Source organism: Mobula hypostoma, chromosome 4, assembly GCF_963921235.1.
Source record: "Mobula hypostoma chromosome 4, sMobHyp1.1, whole genome shotgun sequence".
Taxonomy (NCBI): domain Eukaryota; kingdom Metazoa; phylum Chordata; class Chondrichthyes; order Myliobatiformes; family Myliobatidae; genus Mobula; species Mobula hypostoma.
In genome coordinates, this window is record NC_086100.1 from 51,312,752 (window position 1) to 51,340,507 (window position 27,756).

At 40.1% G+C, this 27,756-nt stretch overlaps 1 protein-coding gene across 5 annotated transcripts in view; it reads right to left on the reverse strand.

Moving 5' to 3' along the window:
* LOC134345314 (inactive N-acetylated-alpha-linked acidic dipeptidase-like protein 2) overlaps positions 1–27,756 on the reverse strand; it is a 1,001,093-nt gene that overhangs the window by 431,188 nt on the left and 542,149 nt on the right. For all 5 annotated transcript variants that reach the window (XM_063045781.1, XM_063045779.1, XM_063045780.1 and 2 more), the window contains one exon: positions 1,486–1,605. In XM_063045781.1, coding sequence (XP_062901851.1) covers positions 1,486–1,605 — 120 coding nt within the window. The remainder of the gene's footprint in view (positions 1–1,485; positions 1,606–27,756) is intronic.

Here is a 27,756-nt window from a genome sequence, read left to right on the forward strand (position 1 = left end):
TTATTTTTCAGACCCATCACTGCAACTGTGCCTGAGTCACTGTTTCCACTTCTTGCAGCAGCTGTAACATACGGCTCATGAATGTCAGTTTTACTGCTAATTTGTGCTAATTTATGAGTGTTTTTTATTCCTCAACAACCATTGGATGTCATGATGACAAGTTATGTTCTGACTTAATCATATTAGGATAAAAAGAAGATAGGTGACCTATCTGCTTCCAGAGGTTGTTTCGTCTTTTTTTATGAACTGGCACTGCATTCAAGCAAAGTCCATTATTCGTTGATGGTCGGGGTCAAACAACACAGAAACAATTCAGCTTCGTTATCATATCTGGTAACAATAATGATCTTTTGTAAATTTATATCTAATTCATACAAACTTTATAATCTTTAGAAATAATAATTCTGGGTCACTCTTTTCGTGACAATCACTTTACTAGCTCTTTAGTCTGTAGAACTAAATGTCAATTAAAAAATTTATCTCAAATCAAAGAAACAGATTGCTTGAAATCCATTCCTTATAAGCTTATTTATTGACAGTCTACTGGAATTTTATGTCAAGTGAGGATGACAAAGAACTTCTCTCAAAGCATTGATCTCACTTTGAAAAAGACTGCCTGGAATCTGATTTTCACGCTTTCTTAACATCTTACAGCCTATTTGGCTCCCTTTAAAATCTGTGAATTTGGCAAAAAGGGCATTTGAGTTGACATAAGGGGGTTAAAACAGAGAAGTAGGCACCAAAACAGGATTTGCTCAGTTAATGTTTGAACCTCACTGAATTAATGCAGCTGCAAGTACACTGCTGTGCACAACTCGAGATAGGTCCATGCCTTGGGGATGCTTCCTATGGCAACCAGCCAGCAGCAGAAATGTAATTATGGATGAGGGGAGAGTAGGGTGGAAGAACATCCTGTACATGTGAAAGCCAAAGGACTCACCTGAAGCCCCAACCAACCATTAGATATAGCAAAACGAGCTCTATATCATCTGCTTTTTTCATGTTATTACTTAATCTACATCCCTCTCCCTGCTTCACTACACCCCTCCTTCACAATATCACTGATATCCAGCCCAACCAGCATAAGGTCAAAGGCCAGGGGCACAAATGGTTGACAATTAAGGTCCTTCATTTTCTCTTCTTAGGTGAAGGGCACCAGAAACAGGAGGGAGGCTAGCTGCATGGAAGGGAGCCCCCTCAGGTGTAGTGCCTAACCTACACGGAGCAGCGATACAACTACTGAGCCCCACTCAACAGCAAACATTTCTTGGAATCTTCCAGATATGCTGTCTAACTATTGATCTTTGTGATTCCATATCTTTACATTTGATCAGAAACACGTGCAAATGAGGAGTAGGTTAGGCTGCCCAGCACCTTCAGCCTGCCATACCATTTTGCACTACAATTAAAATTTAAAAAAAAACACAATTAAAATATTGAAAATAATTACTTAACAAAAAAAATCTAGATTAGTTTTAACCCTACCTTGTACAGTAAAGGTGCCTGTCCAAGTTTAATTAGTGCAATTTTTTTGGTAACATTGGTACTTGATTGAAGTCGGAGCAAATCATCAACTGTTCCATACTGTACATCTATGATCTCCGCCTGAAAAATTGCAAAAAGCAAATACTATTTTAACATTCATTCATTACCTGTTAATTCTAACTGCATTAAAACAGGTACAGATAATACCTAAAAAGGTTGGAGAAACTACTTAAAAGAAAGGTTTCAATTAGACGATTCAAGTAATCAAAGTTGAGCTTTCAAAAAAGGAAACAGAAAATGGAACTGTTCTTCCTTGGCTCTTTAGTAAGAAGGATGCAGTCTCAAGATTGAAACTGCAAGATTTGGGAACCATTTACAAGGTAACACTGCAGTGTGCGCCAAATGCCAAAAGGTTACCCATTGAATAAGCATTATCATATTGAGTTTCCTCTGTCTTTTGGATGTGAGTAACCTCACAATGCAATTCGTTGGGTAATTCGTCACTGGCCTTTAACTTACAGCAACTATTACTCATGCTGCTCCAGAAGGTTAATTACTTCTTCCCTTGAAGCATGGTGGTTATATTAATGATTTAGAATTAAATGAGAGGGGAATTTTACAGATGACATAGAAAACAGCTGTGTGGCTAACAAAGAAGAAGGAAGTTTTGGACTTCAGGAGGAAGCATGATCTGTTGATAATATGCATAAAAAATTGTATCAGCCACGGATTCTGCCATAGGCAAACTGCGGAACGGGTTCAGCAATCAAGCTCGTGAATATGCAGAATCCAGCGATTTAGTGTTTCATTGTGGTGGTATTTAACTCCCTTCCTTTCATTCCAGTCTTGGCAAGACTTGACCAAAAGCAGCTCAACATCCCGGCTTACCATTCTCCTGGATCCAGGGAAGAAGACTAACGTTTCACTTAACGTAAAGGAATGGTATTTGCTTAGTATTAAGGTACTACACCCAAGCCGCTGTATTGGCATTAGCATCAGTTTGACAGTTCTAGTTAACGGTCCTGTTGGCCAAGTGGTTATTGCTTCCTATCCCCCTTATTTTCTGAAAAGTTCCCATTAAAGGCAGTGAACTGTTGATCCGCTTCAGTCTCAGTCTCTCTCACTCTCTCTCTCTCTCTCCCCCTCCCTCAGCCACAACCGCCTATCTTGTCAGAAACATTTATGTGTTTTCCTTTATTAACTGAAAATTAGATATAAGGGTAGGGAAATTATGATAGAATTGCATATATACACTAATTGGACCACATCTTGAGTACTGCACACATGACAGGAATGAAGTGATTGAGCTGAAGAGAGTGCAGAGGAGCTTTACAAGAATGATTTCAGCACTGAAAAATTTTAGCCATGCGGAAACAAAGCAAAGCTGGGATTTGAAACAGGGGAGGCTGAAGGGAGGCTTAACTGAGTCGTATAAAATTCTGAGAAGAATCAGAGTGCAAATAAGAAGTATCCGGTTTAAAACCAGAAGATCTCAAAGTAACAAGTGGATGGAAAAGAAGAAATCAGGAAACTATTTCTTCAACCACTGGTGCATGGGGGTCTGGAACGTGATGCCTGAAAGGCTGATAAAAGCAGAAGCTCTCAACACATTTTACACAGTCAAGGTTAGCTACAATTTCCCCCAGCTGAAGAGTCATGATAGCTTCCTATGCACCCGCCGTGGAAATGAACGAACAAGTCAACATTTCGGGCCAGGACCCTTCTTCAGGACCGGAAAGGAAGGGAAAAGACACCAGAATGAAAAGTGGGGGAGGGGCAGGAGGATAGCTAGAAAGTGATAGTTGAAGCCAGGTAGGTGGGAAAGCTAGTATTGGAGAGGAAGGAAACCTATGTACTAAGTTTTTCTATGAGTCCACAATTGACCATTTAAAGTGTTAAATTCCCACAGTGATCAAACAAACCACATATGGAGAAACACACATCAAAGTTTCTGGTGAACGCAGCAGGCCAGGCAGCATCTCAAGGAAGAGGTACAGTCCACGTTTCGGGCCGAGACCCTTCGTCAGGACTCATATGGAGTAATTAGGGCAGATGACCAAACATTGGCTGAATCTGCAATTTTTAAAAAGTGAGTGACTGAAGAAGAGAGATATAAAGTGGTTTGAGAAAGAATTGCAAACTTCCAAAACTTAACATCTGAAGTTTTGGATACAAATGTGAGGTCAAGAAACTGGAACTTGAGAAGTGACCTGTTTCCAGAACTCTGCAGGCCTGGACTGGTTTCAAAAATGCAAAATAAAGATTATGGGTTGTAAAATCACACTCAAGAAATAATAAATAGAGAAATTAAAAAAGGTAGGCATGTGAACAATAAATAATTAATTGCAGCCTTTCCTTTCTAATTCTCACAGTGAAAATTCACATTTAAACAAATGGGGTTTGAAATTATTTCTAGGTACATCATGGAAGCCAGCTCTGAAACAGAATGGCAGGTGCAGCAGCATTTGTAATTCAGCTACGGGACAAGTTTACCTGCATGTGACTGCAGTATTGAACCAATACTGCTCATATTTATAGAACAGAGGTGAAGAACTTGAGAGAAGTTGATGCTGGCTAGAAAGTAGACATCTGGCCAAGAAAAAAAAATGGCAGAAGTACAGTCAGTTTATGTTGTGGAAATAGAATTAGATAGTCTCAAGAAGGTCACATTTTAGTCAGCTCAGTTTTGGACACCAAGTTTGTAATCGGTTTGATCAGCCTCTGGCTCTTCTCAGGAAAAGAACTGGCTTCAATGACAAGGAAATGATGGACAACAAAGGATATGACTCCACTCTTGTCAATAATTGTTTGAGTCAAGTCGAGTTTACTGTGATATGCACAAGCACATTCAGGTACAGAAGCAATGAAAAACTTACTTGTAGCAGCATCACAGGCAAGAAGATTCAGACAACACTCAGATCATAAATTATACAAAACAGCGAAGAAAAAGAAAACACAAGAGAAGACATCAGTGCAAAAAAAAAATGACAAGTCCATCATTGTACAACAGGTGGTCCATAGTGTTTAAATGGAAAGAATTCGTGCTGATCCACTACTGAAAGTTAGAGAAGCAATCTGGCCTTTTAAAGACAATGGGAAAGTTGAGAGAAGTGGTGGCAATAGAGGGCTAGGCATGATCATTTTACATACGAAAACTATCAGTGCATTTTCTGCCAATAAAAAGTGGTTTAAGAAGGAAACTCAGCAGGACCCAGGTAGATCCCTGTTAATGCAAAAGGTATCAATGTAGGAGTAGGAAGAGAAGTAATTACTGGTGATTGTCTGACAATGAGTGGGGAAAAGGGAAATTCAACCAGATTACCATCGTTTCACTCATCTAAATAAGAGTGGGGAGATATGGGAGGATGGCATGGCCAAATGAGTCAAAGGCTGCACCGAGATGAACAATGACCATCACAAAGAATGTCACCTAGTTTTTTTTTGTGTTAGATTGTTTGCCACGGTGTTCCAGGAAAGACAGCATGTGTTATGAAGATGACAATAAACACAAGGATCAGATAAAAAAATAAGCTGAGAAGTGAAGATAAGTAGATAGTTTAGAAGGACTGAGGGGAAAGATTTGGTTGTTTGAGGAAAGAATTTGCGACGTGGAATGTGAGGTACAGGGTAAATATCTAACAATATAAAACTATTAACAATATCAACGGACATGGGAGCAATGTAGGGTATTCGGATAGTCAGCAGTTTTACGGGTAAGGGATGAGAATGCAGGAAGTGACTTTCATAAAGACGAACAAGAAAGAGACAAATCGAGAGGAACCAGAAAGAGCTGTGGATTTAGGATTATAGCTGGGAGGAACCTTAGTGTAAATTCAGGGCACTGAGAAAGGAAGGAAAGACAAACAAATAATCTGACCTTTATGGGTTTGACACACTTATTGCTGTTGAGGACGAGGAAGGGAGAGAAAGGGATTTAACAAGAAAGTCTGCAGAAGAGAAAAAAGTTTTGGAACAGTACAGCACAATACAGACACATCTGCTCACAATGCTGTGCCGACCCATCAAAAAGTACACCATAGTCAATCTAACCTTCTCCTTCTACACAGCCCATAACCCTCCATTTTGCTTACATCCATGTGCCTATCGAAGTGTTTCGGGATTTCCTCTATTGTATCAGCTTCCTCTGTCAACCCGAGCAAAGCTTTCCTGGAACCCTCAACTCGTGTAAAAAATCTACATTTGACATCTGCCCTAAACTTTCCTCCACTCAGCTTAAATGCATGTCTTCCAGTATTGGCCACTGCCACCCATGGGAAAAGGAGCTGGCTGTCCTCTCACAATCTTACGTACCTGTATCAAGTAACCTCTCATCCTCCATCACTCCAAAAAGAAAAACCCTAGCTCACTTAACCCTTCCTCAAAAGTTGTGTTCTCTAATCCAGGCAGCATTCTGGTAAATCTCCTCTGAACTCTATCTAAAGTTTCCACATCCTTCCTGTAAGGAGGTGACCAGAACTAACAGAATATTCAAAGTGCACCTTTATAAAACTGTAACATTACCTCGCGGCTCTTGAACTCAATTCCCTGCCTAATGAAGGCCAGCACACCATACACATTCTCCAGTATCCTATCAATTTGTTTGACAACTTTGAGTGATTATGGAATTGCAACCCATGATCCCTCCCTCAGTTCCTCCACACTGCTAAAAATTCTGCCAATAATCTTGGACTCCATCTTCAGATTAGATCTTCCAAAGCATATCACCCATACTTCTCTTGATGGAGCTCCATCTGCCACTTATCCACCCAAATCTGCAACCTGTCTACAACAACCAACTACACTGTCCACAATGCCTCTAACCTTCATGCATTTGAAAGCTTATTAAAAGACCTGTCCACTGCATTTATAAAGGTCATGAAGAGCAGAAGCCCAGAGCAGATTCCTGTGGAACACTGCTAGTTACTGACAGAATACTTCCATCTATCACCACTCCTTGTCCTCTGTGGGCAAGCCAATTTTGAATCCAAGCAGCCTAGTCTCCACGGATCCTCTGCCTCATAACATACTAAAATCAACATACATCACATCCACCACTCTACTTCCACCAATTTGCTCTGACACCTCCTCAAAAAATTCATTTAGGCTTGTTAGAAATGATGGCCTGTCCTTCACAAAGTCATGTTGACTACCCTTAATAAGAGTATGATTTCCAAACACAGAAGCCTCAAGTTATTCTTGTATTCCTACAGAACACTGGCAGAGTAAGGAATTTTAAAAAACGAGGGGTGATTGATAAGTTCATGGCCTAAGGTAGAAGGAGTCAATTTTAGAAAACCTAGCACATTTATTTTTCAACATCGTTCTCTCCTACATTTACACCTTAGTCCAGCAGTCTTAGAGCATACGGATCTTGGACCTCCAGAAAGTGTCCACAGTAGGGGTGATTGATACGTTTGTGGCCTAGGGTAGAAGAAGATGAGTTATACAGCTCTTGTTACATGCACATACAGTTCAACTCTTTGAGTGATTACGCAGAAAGTTTGAAGTTAATAACTCATCTCCTTCTACGTTAAGCCACAAACTTATTAATCACCCCTGATAAGTTACTAACTTCAAACTTTCTGCGTAATCACTCAAAGAATTGAACTGCATGTGTATGTAATGAGAGCTGTACAACTGATCTCCTTCTACCTTAGGCCACGAACTTATCAATCACCCCTCGTACAAGCATGGTTCCACTAGATCTGGCATTACATGAGAGATTTAGGCCAGTTAGAAGTGTGGGCTGAAAGAGAGATTTAGGCCAGTTAGAGGAGTGGGCTGAAAGATGGCAGATGGAGTTTAATGCTGAAAAATGTGAGGTGCTACATTTTGGTAGGACTAATCAAAATAGGACATACATGGTAAATGATAGGGCATTGAAGAATGCTGTAGAACAGAGGGATCTAGGAATAATGGTGCATAGTTCCCTGAAGGTGGAATCTCACGTGGATAGGGTGGTGAAGAAAGCTTTAGGTATGCTGGCCTTTATTAATCAGAGCATTGAGTATAGACGTTGGGATGTAATGTTGAAATTGTACAAGGCATTGGTAAGGCCAAATTTGCAGTACTGTGTACAGTTCTGGTCACCGAATTATAGGAAAGATATCAATAAAATTGAGAGAGTACAGAGAAGATTTACTAAAATGTTGCCTGGGTTTCATCTCCTAAGTTACAGAGAAAGGTTGAACAAGTTAGGTCTTTATTCTTTGGAGTGTAGAAGGTTGAGGGGGGACTTGATAGCGGTGTTTAAAATTATGAGGGGGATTGATAGAGTTGATGTGGGTAGGCATTTTCCATTGAGAATGGGGGAGATTCAAACAAGAGGACATGAGTTGAGAGTTAAAGGGCAAAAGTTTAGGGGTAACATGAGGGGGAACTTCTTTACTCAGAGAGTGGTAGCCGTGTGGAACGAGCTTCCAGCAGAAGTGGTTGAGGCAGGTTTGACGTTGTCATTTAAAGTTAAATTGGATAGATATATGGACAGGAAAGGAATGGAGGGTTATGGGCTGAGTGCAGGTCGGTGGGACTAGGTGAGAATAAGAGTTCGGCACGGACTAGAAGGGCCGAGATGGCCTGTTTCCGTGCTGTAATTGTTATATGTTATATGGTTATAGGTGTCTTTTGACTTAAGCTGGCTGAAGCAAGATAAACTTCAAGGGAAAAGGCAAGGTGAGAATGTGATGATTTTGATGCGGAAGACCAACAAACAACTTGGATCAGGTATTTGTCTTGATGTTCATAAGGAGGAAGTAGCAAGTCCTTTGTTGATCATTTTGAAGGATACCAAAAAAAGCTTGAAATGCATGTGCCAGGTTATCTAAGAGGGCAGCAAATTGGGAATGGTGGCAGGAGAACTAGAAATGTCAAGGTATGCCAAAGACCTGACATGGAGAATTGAAGAGTAAACATACTTGTATGGGTAAGTGAAAGGAGGAAGCATCATGGTTTGGGAGAGATGACTAGGGATTAGAAATAAGAAGAAAATTCACCTCATTGTTGCTTTGAGAAACTGCTGTGTACACACTAATTGTCATGTTTGCATACTTTATAATGTTATCTATACTACACAAGTAGTTAATTGACTGTGAATTGGATAATCCTGGGGTCTGGAAGGCCACTAAGTAAATGTAATTTTCTTTTTTCTGTTGGTTTGCTTTTATTATAAATGAATACAGAATATGATTCATGCAATTTAATTAAGTAAATCTGTTCTTGACAATGAACAGCGGGAGACATTAATTTCACAACAAGAATGAGATCAGGAGGTTGTTAATTGACTGTGGATTTGGCAAGACCGTCAGTCACTAAGGAATTGTAGAGCTATGAAAGTCATTTTCAGTCAACTAATCTATTATTTATTAGCTGGAATAAAAACCTGCACCTAAGTTTATTCTTTCCCCTGCATTCAACCAGTTGTAGCTGACTACCCCTCAAAAGCTTCTCTTGAAATCACAATGAATGAATAGCTGTCACATGCATAACAGGTGTAAGGGATGACAATATATTTGAAATTCTCTGTCCCAAACAGTGGTCACCATCATCTTTTAAAAGAACGACTGAGGCTGAAATATCAAATAGCAGATCATAGTTACTAACTTTGTGGTGTATGGCAACTACTTCTCTAAGTTAACCTCCAAACAGAATAATGTTTGACTTGCATTTTTTCAAATGAGGAAACAGAAAGTAGATATAAATACGCAAACACGGCCTGAAACGTCCACTGCACCTCTTCCTAGAGATGCTGCCTGGCCTGCTGCGTTCACCAGCAACTTTTATGTGTGTTGCTTGTAGATATAAATACATCATTTTCAGGATGGGGTGTTGGGGCCAGGAAGGTGCAGAGATTGGTACTGCAATTCCACGTTTACAACCCACATCAATTATTTACCCACCTTTCACCACCCCTTTTCCCCTATCTGGTTCTGGCTCCATCTGCCATTGACATCTATATACTACTAAAACTCTTTTGCTCTGTCTGTCTGTTTGTCTGTTTCTGACCTCCAATTAGCGCATTACAGCGGTACTATTTTTGGCTAAATCCAATTAAAATGTGCTAACTTACAGAATGCAGGCAAAGTTCAGGGTTATATATTCGCATAAAATTGCTCATTCGCCAAAAGTCAACAGGCTGCCTTTCACCAGAGACCCAATCGGCCATCATGGAAATCGGGACGCCACAGACCAATGCATGCACACAGCCAGCCTCAGCAGCGCCCCACGATGCAAACAGAGCCGCTTCACCCTTCCATGGAGACCGCGGCGCCACAGCCCGCGTATGCGCACGGCCAGCCTCGGCAGCTTGGAGGCTTTGGTGTTACTGCTTCCTATCTTTTATTAAGCATTAGGGTAAAAATATATGGATAGCCTAATTATGCCACATGGAAAGAGAAGGGGGACAAAGAGATGACGCCAAACGTCGTCGGGAAGCGGCAAGGAGAGGGGGAGAGAACAACAATCGGATGAGGCCAGGGCCGCATGATTCCAGGATCAAAGAGTCAGGACAAAAAAAATGAGAGAAGATGAGACAGAGGAGGACAAGCATGCAAGTGACAGGCAATGACAGCAATAGGCACAGACGGAGGAGAGAACAAGAATCTGATGAGGCCAGGGCCGCACGACTCCAGGATCAGAGAGAAAGAACAAATGGTAGAAGAGATGAAGAGATGAAGGATGAAAGGGCTGTGCATCTCCAGAATGACAAAAACAAGCAGAGGAGGAGGAGAGAGGAAGAGACAGAGGAGAAAAGGAAAGATCAACTCGAGAATATGCGGCACAGAGTAATTATTGCGAGAGTTGCTGAAGACGACAATGGCCGCTTTCGATGACAATACCTCGACAGAGAAAGAGCAAGGCAAAATGCACAACTTGCATGCCATCACATTTCTGCTGATGTTGGTTCGATGACCAGAGTATGCCCTCACTCTCATGCCTTCCTATTCACTGGAGAAACCGCACATTTCTGCTGTATGAAGGGAAAGGTCAGGGTAGGCAATTTTCAGCCTTTACCCAATGAACTCCTCAACTTGTACAGCAATGATGAACCTATTGCAAACAAGTTCAGGAAGACCGTCAGACAATGCAATTGCCTCTTCCAAATGACATCCTTTGGTGCCAAAGAAGTCATTCCAACTAGGAATTGATGGAATCCTTCCGTGATTATTCAAGGCCAAATTCATCATTACATCGGACATTTAATTCCAGACCCGACTTTGCAAGCCCGATTCCTTCAAATTTACTTCATGGATATTTAATGTTCATTCTGGTCACATATTTGTCTTGCTATGTGTCTTTCTTCTTTAATAAGCTGTGTTTTTCTTCTTTAATTTCCAAATCAAAGAGACAGCAATAGCATTCAGGAAAACTTAATGTTCATTCTGGTCACATAAGACTGAACTACCCTTCTCTCAAAGGGTGCCCCAACGGGTCACTCTATTGTCTAGTCTCTACTAATGATCAGCAATTGTCTCCAGTCTTCAAATTCCTCTTCCCCCACATGCCTCTCGATATATAAATATATACACACACACACACACACACACACACACACACACACACAGAGGATTCCGGTTAATTGGGACACATTGGGACCAGTACATTTTGGTCCAATTAAGTGTCTACTCCAATTAGCCAAAGTTTCATGAAAATAGTTAAAAAGTTATAAAAAAGACAAACTGAGTAACAAATCGTGTATTTAAATAAAAAGAACAGAACAAATTACAAGACAATCAGCAGTACTACAGTACTATAAAACTGTGTATTAGGTCCTAATAGTTATCGATGGAGGAATTTATCCAGTATGCACGATGAGCAAAATCAGTGCAGACACCTCATGCAGATTTGGAATGCCTTCATACAATGCTATTGACGATTGCATCCCCCAAATCTTCATTTTCATTGTAATATTCAAGAGAATTGTTATTACATTCAAATTCTTTATAGTTCCTAACTTGTTGAAGTAGTGAAACCATTTTATTTTCACTCCAGCCATTTCTGGCATCTCCAAGTGTGAATGCTTGACACAGTGAGCAAAACGGTTTGGAACTGTCTTATCTGCTTATTTCTCACCAACTATCAGTGACAAAAATCACTACCTTTTGAACACAAATGTACACAACTGATGCTATTTAAAAACTTCAATCTAAGCACATGTAGTGTCACAAGTGCATGTGACTAACGCTAGTTAGAACCTGTTCAGCAAATGCCAATTAGTGTCATAGTTTCCCAAATAAATGAACCAAATCTCGACTACTTTCTTGATTAGTTTGTTGTTCTTTAAGACTTGTCCCAAATAAGTGGCTGCCCTGATTAACTACTGGGGGTAGGGGTGGTGTGTGTGTGTGTGTGTGTGTGTGTGTGTGTGTGTGTGTGTGTGTGTGTAATTTATTTCTCTCTTTGTCTGTGTGTACCTCCATCTCTCATTTGCCTGCCACTGTCTCATAACTCTGCCCTCTTGCTCCCCATCCTGAACTGGCACAGCCTACCTGCAATCTTACATCAATCTTACATCCCTCTTCAGTCCTCAAGTCACCTCAGACTCCTTCCTAACCAATCCCCTTTATACTGGCCATCTCAATTCTTCACCCTCAATTCTGATACAGGGTCAACAGTTCCTTTCCTTCTCAGATGCTGCTCAACCAGCTGAGGTCCTCCAGCAGAATATTTGTTGCGATGATTGGAATGAGGGAGGCAATTGCAAAATATCTAAGTTTGCTGACAATACAAAGCTAGATGGCTATGTGAGACACTTGGGACTGCAGAATCTGGAACAAAATAAAAACTGCTTGAGGACGTCAGCGCAACGCCTGTGGAGGGAGGCAAAGGATAACTGACATTTCAGCTTATGGCCCAAGCATCAGTTTGTATTTTGCTCTAGGTGATCATATGAGTTGTGAAAATGATTCAGAGAGGTTTTAAGGGAATATACACAGGGTAAGTAAATAGCAAGGATGTGGTAGATGGAAATATAATGAGTAAAAATGTTAACTAATCTAATTTGATGGTAAATCAAGTATATTTAAATGGTAAGAGATTGAAAGGGTCTAGTGTTTGCTGAAGGCAATACAGAAGGCAGAAATTGTTTTTGCAAGGGGATTTGAGTACAAGAATAGTAAAATCTTCTTCCAATTAAACAGAGACTTGATGAGATGACATGGAAAACTGTCTCCTTACCCAGGAGAGCACATACAAGATAGATATACAGAATGTTCACCAGATTGACCTATGAATGGCAAGTTTTTTATATGAGGAGAGGACAAACAGACTAGGCCTGTGCACTCTCCAAATGAGAGGAGCGAGTGGTGATTGCATCATAAAAAAATTGTAAGTGGCTTCTTGGGATAGAGGAATAGTATATATTTCATCTGCCAGGACTACCTAAAATCAAGATTGCAGTCTCAAAATAAGGGGTTGCCCCTTCTAGACTAACACGAGAAGAAATGTCTTCACCCAGAAGGGATCTTTGGAAACCTCAGCCTAAGAGAGCTGTGAAAACTCAGTTGCCGAACTAATCTAAGACAGAGAATGATATATTTTTAGATATTAATTGAATTCATGAATATGTATTTACTGCAAGAAATTATCCAATCAAATGGTGGAATAGACACAAGGAGCCAAATGCAATACCACTACTCTCATTTCTTATAGTCTTCAAATACTACTCTGTGTTATTTGTGTTAATTCACTAACTTTTCCTTTGTAAGCAAAAGCACAAAAGATGCAACCTGCAATCACAACGTTTGATGAGAAATGATCACATTCTTTTACAATAGGTACAAATTAAACAACGACATTACTAATATCATGAAATTGACACTTTTGCGTGGTTTTATCATTTAATCACTTTCAAGCGTTATTCAAATACTGCTCAACACACCAACTCATAAACAAGAATAATAATTGTAATAAGAAAATTATTATACTGAATGAGCAGGAGAAACTCCTGGCTGGCTGTAACAGGTACACCTCATCACTATGCTGCTGGATGACTTCCTGAAAAAAATGTGCTTGATATTGTTGGAAATCAGCTACCCATTCATCCAAGTGGAAAAGAAAATTCACAGTCAGGATCCAAAGGAAATAAACTAAGTCTTAGGTGTTTCAAAGTGAGTACAATCAAAGGAAGCAAATGTGGGGCAGGGCGGTTCAAGATTTTCTCTGCACCATGTGTTTTACTGACCCATAAGGAATTTAAACTAATAATTTTTAAGTAAAAGTCCTTTTATGGAGCTCTAAATTTATTTCCTGTTAGTATTGGTTTGATAAAACTGCTGCTACCACTTTGCTATTTATGCCTTAGGTTACTTTGCTGTCAGGTTCCAGTCACATTACTGATGCCCAATTTAACATGTTGTAAAATAGAGCCCTTTCACTAAAAGCTTGGGACGTCAGTGATAACCTTCTGCTCTATCTTAATAGTTTCATGCTCCGCTTCCAAGGTGTGAGAAGGAATGTAATGGTTTAAAGCTGTAGCTGTGTTATTGGCCAGCTGGAAAGAAAACAAAATACAAATGTGAAACTGGTCATATTTAAGCTAGTGCTTGTGGCGGATCTAAGTCAGTGATCCAGCAAAAAACATTCAGGCATCTCTTCAATGATAAAAAAAAATGAGTTTCAACAAAACTTACATGTTTTTAAATACTTTAGTGCAGAATTTGACCCGTGCTGTGGACTAACCTCTTGCACTGATGGATATTATAATTATGAACTTTATGACATTGCTCTATAGCATTACTAATAGCTTTGAGGAAGCATTAATCTTTACATTGAGCAGCAAACTTTAACAATATGAAACTGAAGCCAGTTGAAAGTAGAAATTTTAGTTAGGTTTAATATCTATACCATCTGCAATTCCACTCAAAGGACAATTTAAAAAAAATTGCACTAATATTAGAATTTGAGACTTTTAATATTTAAAAAAAATAATGTTAATTTAGTTAACAACTGCTCTACTGGATTAGAAAAAAACAGTTACGGTTTATTCAACTGAAATTAACTACACAAACCTAATATGAGATTTCATCCATTAAAAGTGCATTAAATTCTTCATTTAGTCATAGCTCAATTATTTGTTGGGCAGAGAAGTCTTGCTAGTTATTAGAGAAGTCTTAATAAACATTTCTAAACTACAAAGCAAGATTACTAACGTATATCAAATCTAAAGTTATATTACATTTTGTACAAGGCATGCATGCTATTCATGCGGGCATAGTTGTGGGATATTTGACAAATTCACTTCAGCCACTCCATCATTGGGGATACTGTCATTTTTGCCATGCAGCATTCACAATGTATCCACCTCATATAAGCAAGCTTAAAAATCCACACCAATTAATAATCGTGGTGAAACCACATTGTCACCTGTTCTATCGCATGTAAATATTCCACTTATGTAGAACCCCTATCAGTCTGGACCTGACTGAATGACAGATTGCATCACTGTAATGAATACCCTCTTATGCTGATCTCCACGTGGAGTCTAATGGCACTGCCTGGTCTCGCTGGGACTCCCCAGCATTATCCCGGGAATTTACCTCTCTGATTCTATATAATATGGATTGCTATATTAATTTCACTGGGTATTCTTAGCCTGTAGCATTGAAAAATTAATTGTCTTCATTTAAAGAAAGTTATTTTAGTTTAGTGAAAGTAAAAAAAAATGTAGGTGGCCATGAGCAATAAGATCATTAGACATAGGAGCAGAATCACGACTTCCCTCTTAAAACCATTCTCCTGTCTTCTCCCCATAACTTTATAAAGCAAGAGCCTTTTTACTATGTATGTATGTAATATATCAGCAACATTTGAGTAATATTATGAACATATTGTTTGATTAAGCATTCTTTGTTCTTTACATAATGCATTAAGGGTTATATGTATGTAAGGGGGTTTCGACTTTTATGTTACTGCGGAGGCTAATTAAAATGGTGTCTTTGTTATGTTGATCTGGGGAATGCGGCTTTGTTGTGTTAAACGCTGAGAAAGTTTGCGCTAGTAGCTTGTTTTGGTTTAGAGTGTGATAAGAAATCTGTTATTAACCAATTGGGATAGTTGTTATGGTTTCAGTGTATTTGAAGATACTGTATGTGCGGGGTTTGGGGGCAGAAGGCGGGAGAGCGAGACAGAGGATGGACGAGGTGCTGTGATGTTCACTAACGGGGTCGGACCCCGAGCGGGACGTTCGGCGAGGAGACGGAGACGGACTCGTGTGGAGCGTCTGGTCGACCACTGTTGTTGGTCCTAGGCGGCCGGTCGAGGTGGTCCGAGGGGTTGCAGGGTGAAGAAGAAGGTCCTTGAGCTCCAACTGTTTGTGCACGAAGAGATTGAACTTTGATAAGTGTGGCGCCTTTTATTTTCTTTTTATATTTTATTCTCTATTATATAGTTCCAGTAATATCTATAAACTGTAAATCATTTAATTGCATCTGGTATATTGTCTGTTATTTGGGTAGGGTGGGGTACCTCACACAGCATCCACACGAACGAACCATCCAGTTTGGTGGGGCCGAGGCTGTTTCTCTAGACGACAGCGAGCCGAGCGACCCTGAGGGTGGCCGGGGGGCTACATGTAAAAGTACATGAATGACATAGAAACATAGAAAACCTACAGCACAATACAGGCCCTTCGGCCCACAAAGTTGTGGCGAACATGTCCCTACCTTAGAAATTACTACGCTTACCCATAGCCCTCTATTTTTCTAAGCTCCATGTACCTATCCAAAAGTCTCTTAAAAGACCCTCACATATGCGCCTCCACCATCGCCGGCAGCCCATTCCATGCACTCACCACTCTCTGAGTAAAAACTTACCCCTGACATCTCCTCTGTACCTACTCCCCAGCACCTTAAACCTGTGTCCTTTTGTGGCATACATCATTATGCCACCAAGACGTATGTGTGTGCCTCACTATAGAAAAAATGAAATGCACATGTTTATCCAGGTCCCCCAAGTTTTCTTTTGTTTAGATTATGGAGAAACAATACATTACATTGGCGATGAGGAAGTTTTAAATGAACCCAAGATGACTACCTAGCAGATGAAGCACAGCGAAATGTTTGTGTTAAAAAAAAGAGCAGCAAGACCTTTGAGTTTAAAAAAAGCACAGCAAGATAAAAAAAAAGGGAGGAAACTTATAAATTCACGTTATTTAACGGTGATTATCGGGTGATAATAATATAAATAAATAAATAAGAGTAGAAATGACTGGGCATCTCGGAAAGATAGATGAGTTTGAGTGCACAATGGATAACTGGCTGATGTAGACTAAGCGCATTGAGCAGTATTTAAAAGTAAATGGAATAGCCAATGAAAATGAGTGCCAGCTTTGCTGAGCGATATTAGCATAAGAGCTTACAGTTTGCTTAGAAGTTTAACTGCTCCAACCAATCCAGTCGAAATAAACTTTGCTAATATCGTGAAAGCAATGTAAGAACATTTAGATTGAAACCATTGCTGATTGCAGAATATTTTAGGCTTCATAAGTGGAATCAAATGGCAGGGGAGTCCATTTCAGCTTATGTGAGGGAATTGAAGAGAAACTGAGGATTGTCCATTCAGCGATAGGCTTAACTATGCATGGAAGAATTGTTTAATTTGTGGAATCTTACAAGAAAGCATTCAAAAGTAGCTCCGAACTGAAGCACAACTACATTTAAAAGAGCAGTTGAAATCACTGTATCAATGGAAACACCTGACAGAGAAGCAATTGAGTTACAGACAGGAATGAAATTGAGCATGAGCGAAATTGCAACATCTAAACAGAAATCAGCCTGGCTAAACATTGTGTTACTATTGTGGCAGGGGCTTACATATAACAGATTAATGCAGGTTCAAAGACGAAACTTACAGAAAATGCAAAAGCTAAGACACATTCAAAGAGCATGTCTGAAAGAGAAAAATACATGGACCGCACAGGAAAGAAATAAAGATAAAAATTTAAGTTGCAGTTACAAAAAGAGCACTAGTTTGCATGCTGTTGATGAAAAGTCTGATAATGATGAGAGTGACACAGGACTGAGTAGCCTTAAGAATAACATTGTGAAAACTAACCAGAGACAAGCAATATGGCTTACACCAGAACTAAATGGCAAATTCCCCAGGGTCGGAATGAATTTGACCTTGATGGAGGTTGCCTTATGTAGGGATTTAGATTACGTAGTCATCACACTACCATGTCATACGCGCATGCCTCACTAGAGTAAAAAAGAAATGTACGCGTTTGTCCTGGTCAACAAGGATTTTTCTTTGGTTAGTTTATGGAGTTACAAAACAAAAAACTATTAACCTCTATTTTAAATATATACAATGACCAGGCTTCCACAGACCACTGTGGCAATAAATTCCATGGATTCACCACTCTCTCACTAAAGAAATTCCTCCTCATCTCTGTTCTAAAGAAATTCAGAGGCTGTGCACTCTGGTTTTAGACTCACCCACAATTGGAAACATCCTCTCCATGTTCACTCAATTACACCTTCCAATATTTAATAGATTTCAATGAGAGCTCCCCCACCCCCTCCCAGTATAAACTCCAGAGAATGCAGCCCCAGAGAGCTATCAAACACTCTTCATACATTAACACTGTCATTCCTGGAACATTCTCATAAACCTCCTCTGGACCCTCTCCAATGCCATCATATCATTTTTTAATAATGGGCTCTAAACTGCTCACAATGTTCCAAATGTGTCCGACCACACCTTATAAAGCCCCAGCATTATGTCTTTGCTTGTATATTCGAATCCTCTCAAAATGAATGCTGACATTGCATTTGCCTTCCTTACTACAGACTCAGCCTGCAGGTTAACCAATTTCTGAATTCACTCCCTGTTTAGAATATAGTCTCTGCCTTTATTTCTTCTACCAAAATGAAAGAAATACAAAATAAAATCAGAAAGTGCTGGAAAAATTTAGCATATCAGAATCAGGTTTATTATCACTGGCATGTGTGTGAAAGAAAATATCCAGAGCTGACACTGTATTGAGCAAGGAAGAGTTAATGATCTTCAAATGTAAAATCAAAGTCTACTGTGACTAATGTACTCTGTGCGGCTGACAATGTGCCTTTCAGTCAGGCTGATTAAAATAACTATGTTTGTATTTGTTGTTCTAGAATCTTCACATGTCTGATATACTCTTTTAGCCTGTCTGATATACCCTTTTGAGAAATTAACACTGAAGTAAATATGTAACTGCTCAGGGACATATCCTGCAACTTTGCTACTCAGCGGAAGTGCCATTGAAGTTCCTCCTTCTGATGATGTGTTTTTCTCTCGTATGCTTGGGATATAAATAAGAGCGTGACCCATCGTCAGACAGAGTCTCACGAACTCCGCTTTTAGGAGGATGGGCTCTCCATGATATCATGCTACAATAAAGGCGTTCTAAAGTGATCTCCCTCCGTGTCCGAGGCTTAGTTCTTTTTCCGCAACGACAATGTGTCCTGAAATTTGTTAACTTCACAGCAGCAGTTTAATGCAATACATAATATAGAAGAAAAAAAAATTAAATAAACAAGTAAACAAATTACAGTATATGCATATTGAATAGATTAAAAATTGTGCAAAAACAGAAATAAAATATATTTAAAAAGTGAGTTTCAATGTCCATTTAGGGATCAGACAGCAGAGGGGAAGAAGCTGTTCCTGAATTGCTGAGTGTGTGCCTTCAGGCTTCTGTACCTCCTACCTGATGGCAAAATTGAGAAAAGGGCACGCCCTGGGTGCTCGGTGTCCTTAATACTGGATGCTGCCTTTCTGATTCACTGCTCCTTGGAGATGTCCAGGTACTTTGTAGCCTAGCCACCCAAGATGGAGCTGACTATATTCGTAACCCTCTGCAGCTTCATTCAGTCCTGTTCAGTAGCCTCTCCATACCAGACAGTGATGCAGCCTGGAAGAATGCGCTCCACGGTACAACTAAAGAAGTTTTTGAGCATTTCTGTAGACATACCAAATCTCTTCAAACTCCTAATGAAGTCTAGTCACTGTTTTGCCTTCTTTATAGCTGCATTGATATGTTGGGACCAGATTAGGTCCTCAAGAGATCTTGACACCCAGGAACTTGAAACTGCTCACTCTCTTCACTTCTGATAGCCAATAGGGAGAGCAAAATAGATAACATTTCAGGCCCTAAACCCCTCATCAGGACATCTAAGGTTCTAGACCCGAAATTGTTGCTATCCACAAATATTTCTCGTCTTGCTAAGTTTCCCAGAATTTTCTGTTTTTAGTTTAAATTGATCATTTTATTGACTTGCAAATGTTTCAGTACTTTATTCACATTCTAAGAAATATCTTTTTTCAATCAGCTGAAGCAAAATTTAGAATAGCTTGTTTTTATATAGTTGAAATGCGATAAAGCTCCAACCCTGTCAAAAGTTGTTCAAAGCTAGCTTAACCACAATGGTAATTGAAATTCAATGCACACCATACCTCACTGGTTGCATAAGAGTTGCGCATGGTTAATCTTCTACATCTAGACCAAGAAAGTGTGGATATATGGAGGTTGTAGTATATTCAGATTTTAGGCTGAATCCAATGTGATTCAGCCCAATTCCAAACATTACAGCTACCTTGGCCTTACTGGTCCCTTCATGTATTCAAATTCTTCAATTAAACCTTAATAAAATTACACTCAAAATCGTTTATGACTTTTACAGCCTTCTTTGGGGTTAGCACATATAGCAAATAACTTCAGCAAAATAACTTCAGCCACCAGTCTTCAGATGCGAATATGAACTATGGATGAAAAAGCACCTCTGAACAATAGGTTCCTAAGAACCATGAACGACAGTTACCTAGAACCAGACAATGCTGATAATAATTCATTCAGATGTCTCTGGTGGGTGCGAAGTAGGAGATGTGAAGTTTGTGCATTGTAAATATGGAATTCTCCTTTGATCTTTACCACATAAAATGTTGTGCAACATTCTCATTCTCTCTCTCTCTACTCCACTCTAAAAGGCTGTCAGATTATTTGTGAGTGTGTATCAAATAAAAGACTTTTCATATCTACCAATTGTGTCTCTCCAGTTACTTTGTTCATGTGACAACAGTGATCATTTGTGGGAGCAAACATTACAGTAAAGAGTTTTACAGTACTATGCAAAAGTCTTAAGCACATATAAATCATTAGGATGCCTATGACTTTGCACAGTACTGTAGTGATTTTATGTATTGCACTGTATCGCTGCAAACAAATTCCAAGACATATGTGAATGATGATAAATCTGTTTCTGATATGGGTCTCTATTGTGGACTGAGAGTGGGAAGGGGGCAGGAAGAGGGAAGGCACCAGAGGGACATTCTGTAAAGATCTATAAACCAACTGTCTGGAATCAAATGATTTTGCCTGGTGTCTCAGAGCTGGGTGTGTCTGCACCCACACCACCCTCCACCCCGGCATTCCTTCTCTACCACTGGTCCCACACTACTCCTACAGCACTCCACCCTTACCATTCCCAACATTCTTTGCTCCTGTCAGATTTACGGTCTTGCTGTTCGCTTCATGTTGACAAATACAGTACTGAACAAAAGTCTTAGGCACCCCAGCTATATACTGTATACGTGCCTAAGACATTTTCACAGCACCGTTAAGTTCATTAGGTTAAGTGGAATGGGATATAATGGGGCTGGTAGGGGGAGGTTTTTATCAAATATAACAAATAATTAGGGTAACTAGGCACAATAGGATCTATCACTTAGTAAGTTTAGAACTGACAGAAGGTCACCCAAGTTCATTACACACTTACATGGGATGGACTGGTTGACTACTTTCCAACCACCTGTTAGATGTCAAAGTCAAAAATGGGAAATATCAGAAAATTTCTTCTGATATCAAAGATTGGAAATACAATTGTAGTCAGCAGCAAGAATTCAGAAACATTTGATTACAATCCCACTCATTTTCTCCTACTGAAATAACAGTATAAGTTCAATGTTTTAATTTGGCAGCTGCATTATATAGGCATCTGAATAGAACACTTCATGGTATAGAGTGTACTGTAACAATGTGCCCATCAAAGTTCATGAGAAGGTCAGTAAATAAAACACTGGGCGTTAACTAATCACCCAATTTTCACAAACAAGAAAGCAGAGAGCTACATTTTCACAAACTGAACCATATGATCTGAGCAGTATTATAAAGGAGAACATTACAACTAGTCCTTCTGCTGGTTGATCAAACAAAACCCATTGATACTGGTCACAAGGCACTCACATCTCAGCTGTGCCACAATTTTTTTTATCATCAATCTTCTGAATTGCACGAGGGGTTTGGAAGGACTCCCAGCAAAACACTGAAATGCACACAAATGAACCGCTGTCAAGCTGACCCACAGGGAGCAGGGATTTAATTTAGGATGCAAAATTAAGTCCTCTCAGCCTTTGAAATTCATTGATTTAGAATCATGTTTGCAGTTAATAGACATTTTTGTATTAACCCATTATTTTATCCCAGATTCATAAATGCCAGGACACATTCTTAAAAAAACACTTGACTGATCAAGTTTATAACTGAAGAATATACTGTAGGCAGGACTACTTTCTAAATCAAAATTTAAATGATATAATTTCTTTTCTTAGCTTCAGTGACCCTATCAAAAAGAAAATATATGACTTATACTCTATTATTAGACACTTCATTATCCTCATACCAGAGAGACAATGACCACCAATCTTCCAACTAGTATGACGGAATTGGACTGCAGTTGGCTTTCCAACATTTCATTTATTTTACTTTATTTTAAAAGGCAAGATAAAAGATGATAACAGGATCGCATTTTTTAAACTAGCATCCTCATGGAATTGATCAAAACATTTCATTGTGATAGGCTGTTCATGCACTTCCATGCCAGTGATAATAAACCTGGTTCTGATTCCTCTGCCAATGAAGGTTGGTGACTAATCTGTTTTAAGTGAGTACATTGGTTTAAGCCATAATGTTTATGCATTCCACTTATTGCATTTTACTGGAGAACTACTGTCTTCATCAAAAGAAACTGCAGTAGTTTCTCCTTGCCAAAATAGTTTATCCGCAAAACAATAGACCACTGGCTGTAAGTCACACGTCTTCAATTTGATGCATGCTATCAATAAGTATTGTTAGTTTTCTCTTTTTGTGTATGGCCCTTTATACCACTGAGATCGTTATGTCTGATGCAGAGGGCCGCAAGATTAAGCCACTAAATAATACACACAAAGAGCGCAGGTTCAGCACCTGCCTTTGAGATGCAATGAAACAGAAGCACTTCATCCAAATTAAGCTCAATCCACTTGCACATCTTTTAAATTATATACTCCATTCTCTTTGCACAATGTGGTCTCCTCTATATTGGAGGAAACCCAAATCAGATTGTGCGGCTGCTTTTCAGAACACCTCATTTCAGTTCCCAAAGTTGATACTGAGCTTCCAAGTTGCGTGTCACTTTAATTCTGCATCTTACTCCCAGTCTAACTTCTCTGTCTTTAAAATGTTGCCTTATGCCAGCAAAGCCTATTGTATCCTCAAGGAGCAGCATCTTGCCTTCCTACTAGATACACTGGAACCCTTAGGACAACACTGAATTCAAGTTCCAGGTAACTAGACTGCAATTTGTGTCAGAACTGGCAATTTCTGATGAAAGATCATCAACGTGTAATGTTAAATTGACTTTTGTCTCTTCATAGCTCCTACCAGACCAGCTGTGTTTGTCTAGCATTGCCTTTATTTCAGATTTCCAGCAACTACAGTGTTCTTTCTTTCAAGGATCGAATATTGTTTCTGTTAGTGGACAGAAGACAGAGGGAAAGAAAATCACTCTTCTCCTTTCATTTTCACCTCCTACAGACCGAAAAGCTGTATTCAACAGGGCCTCCACTACCCTCTCAATTGGAATCACCATCATTCTTGCTGCCACACTTAAACACACATTCTTTTTGTTCCAATTACTAATGTTTCTCCCACTAAAACAAGATCATGGGCCTGAAACTTTTATTCAATCTCTCTCCATGGATCCTGCCAGAGCTGAGTGCTTCCAACATGTTCTGTCTTATTTAATATTTCGTATATTTCAATCAATGTATTAAAGTCATTAAAGGCAAACATCACAACCATTAGCACATAAAAGAAAACACACATCAGTCCTTTATGAGGGGCCTATGGTGGAAAGGGTGAGCAAGATCTCACTCCTGGACATCAACTTGTCAGAGAATTCCAACATATTGATGTAGTCACAAAGAAGGGATACTAGTGGCTCTACTTCATCAGCAATTTGAGAAGATTTGGTACATCAACAAGGACTCTTGCATACTTCTATAGTTGTATTGTGGAGAAACATACATTAAGCTGTTGTTTACCAGCTACAAATCAGTGCTCAACACCATCATCCCCGCAGTACTAATTAACAAACTTCAGGTTTTAGCCTCCCTATTCTTCTACAACTGGATCCTCCCTTAAGTGGGAGCCCACAATCAGTGTGGGCCACTAACAACATCTTCTCCTTGCTGACAATCTACACAGGCACACCGCAAGGATGGGTGCTTAGACCACTGCTCTACTTTCTCTACATTCATGACTGTACGGGTAGCCACAACTCAAATAACATCCATAAATCCGCTGATGACACCACTGTTGCTGGCAGGAGTTCAGATGGCGATAAGGAGGCGTACAAGAGGGAGACACATCGGCTGCTTGAGTGGTGCCACAACAACCTCACACTGGCCAAGCAATTGTGGACTGCAGGAAGGGTAAGGCACGAGATTACATACCAGTCCTCGCAAGGGGTCAGCAGTCAAAAGGTTGAGGAGCTTTAGTTTCTTGGACATCAACATCCCAAGAGGGTCTATCCTGGGCCCAACACATTAATATACTCACGAAGGAGGCATACCACTGGCCGTGCAGCAAAAAGGTGGCATCCATCAGTGAGGACCTTCACCATCTGATATATGTCCTCTTCTTGTTACTGTACTACCACTGGGGAGCCTGAAGACGCACACTCAACGTTATAGAAACAGCTTATTTCCCTCCATAATCAACTTCCAAACACACTACCTCATTACACCTGTACGAACAGGATGGATTACACCAGAATCCAAGGGGATCAATATCCTTACAGTTTGATTTACTAGAGTTGCTGGGGGCAGGTTTAAACTAATTTGGCAGGGGGAATTGGAACTGGAGTGATAGAGCTGATGGATGGGGCAGTTGGTGTACAACTAGATGCAGTGTGTAGTGAGATTGTGTGGAGGGACAGACAGATGATAGAGCAAAATTGCAGTCAGTGGGATGAGTTACAGTGTAACAGCGGGGGGGGGACAAAATCAAAAAGGGCGATAAATACTTAAGGTGTTATATTTGAATGCACACAGTATGTGGAATAAGGTGGATGATCTTGTGATATTGTCATCATCTCTGAGTCATAGCTGAAAGAAGATCATAGTTGGGAGTTTAACATCCAAGGATACACATTGGTAGGCAGAGAGGTTGGGGTGGCTCTGTTGGTAAAAAATGAAATCAAATCTTTGGAAAGAGGTTACGTAGGATTGGAAGATGTAGAATCCTTGTGGGTATAGTTAGGAAATTGCAAGGGTAAAAAGTCCCCGATGGGAGTTACTTACAGGCCTCTAAACAGTAGCCAGGATGTGAGCTGCAAATTACAACAGGAGATGAAAAAAGGCATTTAAAAAGGGCAATATTGCGATAATCATGGGGGATTTAAATATGCAGGTAGATTGACTTCTTAACAGTAAGGCCAAAGTCAGTTCGTAGGGGCAGCAATGTCTCTCCTCCCATTACACTGAGCACTGGCACTCCATAAGGCTGTGCGTTCAGCCCTCTGCTGTTCACACTGCTGACGCACAACTGTGTCTCAGGATCCAGCTCAAACGGTGTCATCAAGTTTGCAGATGACACAACAGTGGTTGGCCTTATCAAGAATGATGAAGCAACGGAGTTTAGAGAGAAAGTGGAGCAGCTGGTGGATTGATTTGAGAACAACCTAAGCTTGAACGTGGAGAAGGCAAAGGAAATCGTTGTGGACTTCAGGAAACCATCCCCCTCTGCAAATACATGGCTCCTCCAGACAGAGAGTTAAGTGCACCAAGTTCCTGGGGGTTCACATCATGGATGACCTCACCTGGTCCCTAATACCACCTTCCTGAACAAGAAGGCACAGCAACACCTCCACTTCCTAAAATTGAGGCAAGCAAGGCCCCCACCCCCATCTTAACTTCATTTTACGGAAGCACTAAGAGTGTCCTCGCAAGTTTCTCCCCAGGCCATTAAGCTTCTGAATTCCCAGCTGCATCGTATGCAAAGTGTCACTGGTTAATCTGTTCCATACTTTACAACATTTAATATAATGCACTTTAATTTGTTATTTATGTGTGATTCATCTGTAGGTTTTATTCTTACCTTCATAAGTTATCGTGTGTTCTATGTGTTGTGTGCTTTACATGCTGGCTCGAAGAAATGTTGTCTCTTTTCTATATACATTAAATGGCTATATATTTTATATACACTTATGTAGTTAAATGACAATAAACTTCAATTGACTTGATTTGAAAATCTGGTTGGATCCCAAGAGAGGGAATTTGTAGAATGTCTATACGGTTGTTTTTTAGAGTAGCATGTGGTTGAGCCCACTAGAGGAAAGACAATTCTGAACGTGGTGTTCGGTAATAAACTTGATCTGATTAGGGAACTTAAGGTAAAGGAACCCTAAGGAGAGTGTGATCATAATATGATAGCATTCACATGGCTGTTTGAGGGCAAAAAGATAATGTCAGATGTGTCAGTATTACAGTGGAGTAAAGGGAATTACAGAGGCATGAAAGAGTAGATTGGAAGGGAACACTAGCAAGGATGGTGGTAGAAAAGCAATGGCTGGTGCTTGTGGAGGGAACGCAGGAAAGATACACCCCAAAGATGAAAATGTCATCAAAAGGGAGGACAAGGCAACCATGCTGATAAGTAAGGTCAGAGACAGCATAAAAGAGAGGACATGTAATGCAGCAAAAATTGGTGGGAAAGTAGAGAATTTGGGAGCTTTTAAATTCCAACAAAAGGTATCTAAAAAAAGCCACAAAGAGAGAAAAGATAAAATATGAAGGTAAGCATAGCAATAATATAAAAGAGGATACAAACAGGTTTTTCCAGATATATAGAGAGTAAGAGAGAAGATGAGAATGGATATCGGACACTGGAAAATGATGCTGGAGAGATAGTAATAGGCGAGAAAGGAATTGCAGACATACTTAGTAAGTATTTTGTATCAGTCTTCACTGTGGAAAGTACCGGCAGAATGTTAGAAATGCAAGAGTGTCAGGGGACAGAAGTGGATGTTGTTGCTATGACTAAGGAGAATGTGCTTGGGAAGCTGAAAAGCCTAGAGGTAGATAAGTCAACTGGACCAGATGGACTACACCTCAAGGTTCTGAAGCAGATAGCTGAAGAGACTGTGGAGGCATTAGTAATGGTCTTTCAAGAATCACTAGATCCTGGAATGGTTCTGGAGGACTGGAAAATTACAAATGTTATTCCACTCCATAAAGAAGGAGGGATGTAGAAGAGAGCAAGTTATCGGCCAGATAATCTGACTTCAGTGGTTAAGATAGAAACATAGAAAATAGGTGCAGGAGTAGGCCATTCGGCCCTTCGAGCCTGCACCGCCATTTATTATGATCATGGCTGATCATCCAACTCAGAACCCTGCACCAGCCTTCCCTCCATACCCCCTGATCCCCGTAGCCACAAGGGCCATATCTAACTACCTCTTAAATATAGCCAATGAACTGGCCTCAACTGTTTCCTGTGGCAGAGAATTCCACAGATTCACCACTCTCTGTGTGAAGAAGTTTTTCCTAATCTCAGTCCTAAAAGGCTTCCCCTTTATCCTCAAACTGTGACCCCTCGTTCTGGACTTCCCCAACATTGGGAACAATCTTCCTGCATCTAGCCTGTCCAATCCCTTTAGGATTTTATACGTTTCAATCAGATCCCCCCCCAATCTTCTAAATTCCAACGAGTACAAGCCCAGTTCATCCAGTCTTTCTTCATATGAAAGTCCTGCCATTCCAGGAATCAATCTGGTGAACCTTCTTTGTACTCCCTCTATGGCAAGGATGTCTTTCCTCAGATTAGGGGACCAAAACTGCACACAATACTCCAGGTGTGGTCTCACCAAGGCCTTGTATAACTGCAGTAGTACCTCCCTGCTCCTGTACTCGAATCCTCTCACTATAAATGCCAGCATACCATTCGCCTTTTTCACCGCCTGCTGTACCTGCATGCCCACT